The following is a 5,000-nucleotide window of genomic DNA, read 5'->3' as shown; positions in this document are numbered from 1 at the left end:
CCAGACTCCGAGGAGGGGATGAACTGACAACACTGACTTTTTTAACCAGTGCACAAGATTGATACATTTTAGCAATGATAATGAAACTGATTGCGACGATAACAGTAAACATAACAGCAATGATGATTGTAATGGTAATGATAATGAGTATCAATAATTGTATTGATAAAGAGTATCAACAATTGTAATGATAATAGTAGTAGAAATGATATTAATTACAATAAAAAATGACACTGATGATAATGATGATAATAATAACAATGATAATAATAATAATAATTATAAAAATAATAATAATAATAATAATAATAATAATAATAATAATAATAATGATAATAATAATAGTAGTAGTAATGATGATAATAATAATAATAATAATAATAATAATAATAATAATGATAATAATAATAATAATAATAGTGATGATAGTAATAGTAATGATGATAAAAGATTATAATGATAATAGTAATGATTATAAAAATGATTATAATAGCAATAAGAATACGAACAATATATATGATGATGGTGATGATGATGAAGATGAAGATGAAGATGAAGATGAAGATGAAGATGAAGATGAAGATGAAGATGAAGATGAAGATGAAGAGGAAGAGGAAGAGAAAGAGGAAGTTGAAGATGCAGATGATGTTGAAGATCAATAACAATAACCGCGTCTACAGAACCAGCAGTCCATCGGGGCCTTCCCACTCACCCTGTTAACCTTGGGAAGGCAATCGAGAATGGAGAACATCAGCTTGGCGTTTCCTTCGGGGTCGTCAGGCAGCATGACGGTGAGAGCGTCGACCAGCATTTGGTACAGACACTTTGTGAAGAGGGGTTCTGGCAGCTCCCGGAGGTAGTCTTTCAAAATGCCTGGAAAAAAAAAATAATAGGAAGAAGAGGTGAGTGAAGAAATTAGAGGAAACCTGTACTCTATGAGCAATTATTATTGCAAGTTTTGCTTTCTTGTCTTTTTCTGTGGGTGACATTTTAGTGTCGCTTCCGAGAAGCTCTAACGGATCTGGCTTAGATTTAGAGTTGCAACTGTACGATTGGGGTTCGGGTAATGAGCGAGAGGAAAAGGAGAAAAAGAGAGAGGGAGATTGGGAAAGAGAAAGAGAGAAAGAGAGAGAGGGGGGGAGGAGGTAGATTGGGAAAGAGGGAGAAAGAAGTAGATTGGGAGAGAGAGAGGGGGGGGAGAGAGAGAGAGAGAGGAGAGAGAGGAGAGAAGAGAGAGAGAGGAGAGAGAGAGAGAGAGAGAGAGAGAGAGGAGAGAGAGAGAGAGAGAGAGAGAGAGAGGAGGAAGATAGAGAGAGAGAGAGAGAGAGAGAGAGAGAGAGAGAGAGAGAGAGAGAGAGAGAGAGAGAGACAGACAGACAGACAGACAGAGACAGACAGACAGACAAACAGACAGAGACAAAGACCGAAAAACAGAGAGAGAAGGAAAGAGAGAGACAGACAGCGAGAGTCGCACCTGTGATGACGTTGATGTCGGGCACGTTGTCCGAGGAGAGGTCCACGAGCCTGGGGTTCCTCTCGAAGGCGTCCCTCAGCAGCCGCTTCTTGGTAGCGGATCCGCACAGCCGGTAGAGGCCGATGATGTCGAGTCCGCGGCGCTCGACCTCGGCGACGCAGCGGGCGATGAGCAGCGGCACGGTGCCGCCGCCGCTCTCGCGGTTCGACACCGTGTCGAGGTCGACGCCGAAGAGCGCGTTCTTGCGGCTGGCGGGCGTCCTGAGGAAGGCCTGGCGCGGCGGTGTGTAGCGCAGCTTGAGGTACAGCGTCCCGCGGGGCTCGATCTTGAGCGCCAGCTGGTGCAGCGGTGACTCCTTCAGCAGGCTCACCAGGTGCACCGAGCCCTTGTAGCACAGCTTGTGCCTGAACTGCGGGTCCCATGAGTATATCAAGAAGTCCAATTCCTTGTTGTTGATGAGATCCAGGTCGAAGGTCTCGTCCCAGTCGAAGTTCAGGTCCCCGGTGCGGACCACCGTGCGCGCCTTGTGGACCCGGTCGCACTCCAACACGCAGTACAGGTCGCGGAACTCTGACCTGCCGGCGGCCTTGAGCCCGCGACCCGCCAGCAGGTGCACCCACAGCATCCCCGAGACGCCTTCCGTCACGCCGCCCATATTGCCTACGCCCACTTTGTACTTCAGGAACTCTGTGGGGAGGAGGCGGCGCTTCAGTTTACAGTAAGGTTAGCATAGACATGTCATGTGATGCAAAACAGGAAAAGACATGAATAATATAAATACTATGTAATATATGAATATCGTTATTGTTAAATACATTCTAGGTTGATATTTCTATAACATTTGAGTTCTTAATTAGTGGGACATAATGGAATAACCTTCATTATTGATGATAATTTCTTTTCTCTTCACCAGGATTAATGAATGTATAAATGATGGCTAACATATCTACACCTTTCCTTAACACTGCCTAATAGCAAACACACAAGGTTTATACGTTTTTTCTATCCATGATATCCAATACGATACCTGAAAAAGTGTCGATAACCCTATAATAGGAACATGCATTGTTATTTTTTCAGTATTTTTAGAGCAACAGTTATTGGATTTATTGTTACAACTGCCATTGTCATCGTTGCTATTTTCCTTCTTTTTATTTGATTTCCATCACTTCTCCTATTGTTCGGGTAACAACGGTGCTACCAACATTAATAACAGCAGTAACAGTAAAATATACCATAGTTATTATCAGTACTATCATTCATTGTCAACATACATTGCCACTACATTACCATGGTAAGCATTTTACAATCCTCGTTACCGGTGACATCATCATTACCAGAATTTTTATCATAGCATCCTAAATTTATATCAATATTATATCATTATATACCGCGTATCTTGTCAACGTAAATACACATAATTTCATCACATCATCATGTAGCATGCATCGCATTGCCATCCTTTATGTACCGCACAACGCGCCCACCTCCTTCCCACACGCCCAGAGGCTCACCTGCGGGGTTGATGTCAATAAGCCTGAGCGCAGGGCGTCCTCTGGTGGGAGAGGGGTGTGGGACACCCCTGGCCTCTTCCAGCGCCGCCCGCACCCGCCGAGAGGGAGGCTCCAGACGACCGAGCTGCCTCGAGGGCGTGCCTGCTCCGGGGCCCAAGTGCAGGCGCTGGACGTAGAACGGCGCTTCCTGTGGGAGGGAACGGAGGTCAGACGCGGCTTGTCCCTCACACCATCACCCTGCTCTGGCGCTTCCAGCGGCAGGGGGCAAGAGGAGGACCTTCAGTTGTTATCATTACAGTGATCTTCGTCATTTCTATTATATTATTATCATTATCATCACCATTAATAATATTACTATTATTATTATCAGTATCATTATTATAAGTATCATTATTATTGCTATTGTTGTTGTTGCTGTTCTCATTATCATCATCATCATCATCATCATCATCATCATCATCATCATCATCATCATCATCATCATCATCATCATCATCATCATCATCATCATCATCACCATCATCATCATTATCATTATCACTATTATTGTTAATATCATTAATGTTGTTATGATTGTTATTAGTATTATCATCAATGTTATTATCATCATTATCATTATTGTCATTACCATGATTCCAATTATTATTATCATTAGTTGTAGTAGTAGTATCAACACCATCATTATTTTCATTATTATAATTATTACTACTATTTTACTATTATCATTATTGTTGCTATTATTATTGTTGCTGTTTTGTTGTTGTTGTTGTTGTTGTTGTTGTTATTGTTGTTATTTTCATAATTATGATTATCATTGCCATTGTTACTATTACTGTCATTATGATACCATTATTAGTATCATCATTGTTACTTTCATCATTATCATTATCATTATTATCATTATCATTATCATATTATTATCTTTACCATAATCATTGTTATAATAATAATGATTATTAGTATTATCATCATCATTAACATCATTATTATGATCATTATTATTATCATTATCATTATTATAATTACTATTACTGTCATTGCCATTACTACTATTACTATTATCATCATCGTCATTATTATTATTACTATTATTATTAACATTATTAGTATTATTATTATTATTATTATTATTATTATTATTATCATTATCATCATCATCACTATCTTCCTCATCATCATCATTATTATTAATATTATCAATAATATCATTATCATTATCATTATGACCATTATCAATATTACCATCACGGTTATTACTATTATTATTACCTTTATTATTACGATTAGTATTACTATTGTTATCATAATTATTAGTACTATCATAAGACTCATCATTATTATTATCATTATTATCGTTATAACTGTTATCATTGTTATCATTATCATCATTATTTACATCATTATTATTATTAGTGTTATTAACATTATTGCCATTATTTTCATTATTACTATCATCATCCTTATCATTATCTTTGTCACTATCACTGTTCTTCTTATTATTATTACTGCTTTTATTAGTAATAGTAGTTTTGATATTACCGTTGCTATAACTATTATCAATATTATTGGCATAATCATTATCATTATCAAAATTATTACTATCATTATCATCATCATTATTATTATCACAATTAGTGTTATTATGATCATCATTATTATCATTACTATTACTACCATAATTATTACTATTATCCTCTTCCTTTCCCCCCTCCCTGCTCCTCTAATCTCCGTCTCCGTTCTCACCCTCTCTCTGCCTTCCTCTTGCCCAGCCCCATTCCCTTATTCCATCCCTTTTCCCTACCCTGCTCTCCTTACCCCTACTTCCCTTCCTCCTCAACTTTAACCCCTACTTTCTCCCACTTCCTTTTCCCTTCCCTCACACCCCCCCTTTCTCTCCCCCTCCACATGTCAATCGGGAAATGGCTAGTCGGCTGAATGGGCCATTTCCGATTACTATTCCTTGTCAAACAGAAAGGCTTCAAAAATCCAGTGGTCAATTCAGAATTCCGAGT

At 38.8% G+C, this 5,000-nt stretch overlaps 1 protein-coding gene across 1 annotated transcript in view; it reads right to left on the bottom strand.

Annotated features, from left to right (window-relative positions):
* LOC119583239 (rho GTPase-activating protein 100F-like) overlaps positions 1-5,000 on the bottom strand; it is an 89,155-nt gene that overhangs the window by 1,823 nt on the left and 82,332 nt on the right. The window contains 3 exon segments of the mRNA XM_037931711.1: positions 713-873; positions 1,475-2,161; positions 2,989-3,175. Coding sequence (XP_037787639.1) covers positions 713-873; positions 1,475-2,161; positions 2,989-3,175 — 1,035 coding nt within the window.

The sequence above is a fragment of the Penaeus monodon genome, chromosome 17, assembly GCF_015228065.2.
Source record: "Penaeus monodon isolate SGIC_2016 chromosome 17, NSTDA_Pmon_1, whole genome shotgun sequence".
Taxonomy (NCBI): domain Eukaryota; kingdom Metazoa; phylum Arthropoda; class Malacostraca; order Decapoda; family Penaeidae; genus Penaeus; species Penaeus monodon.
The sequence above is the reverse complement of the archived record's forward strand: the minus strand, read 5'-3'. Positions and strand labels throughout refer to the sequence as shown.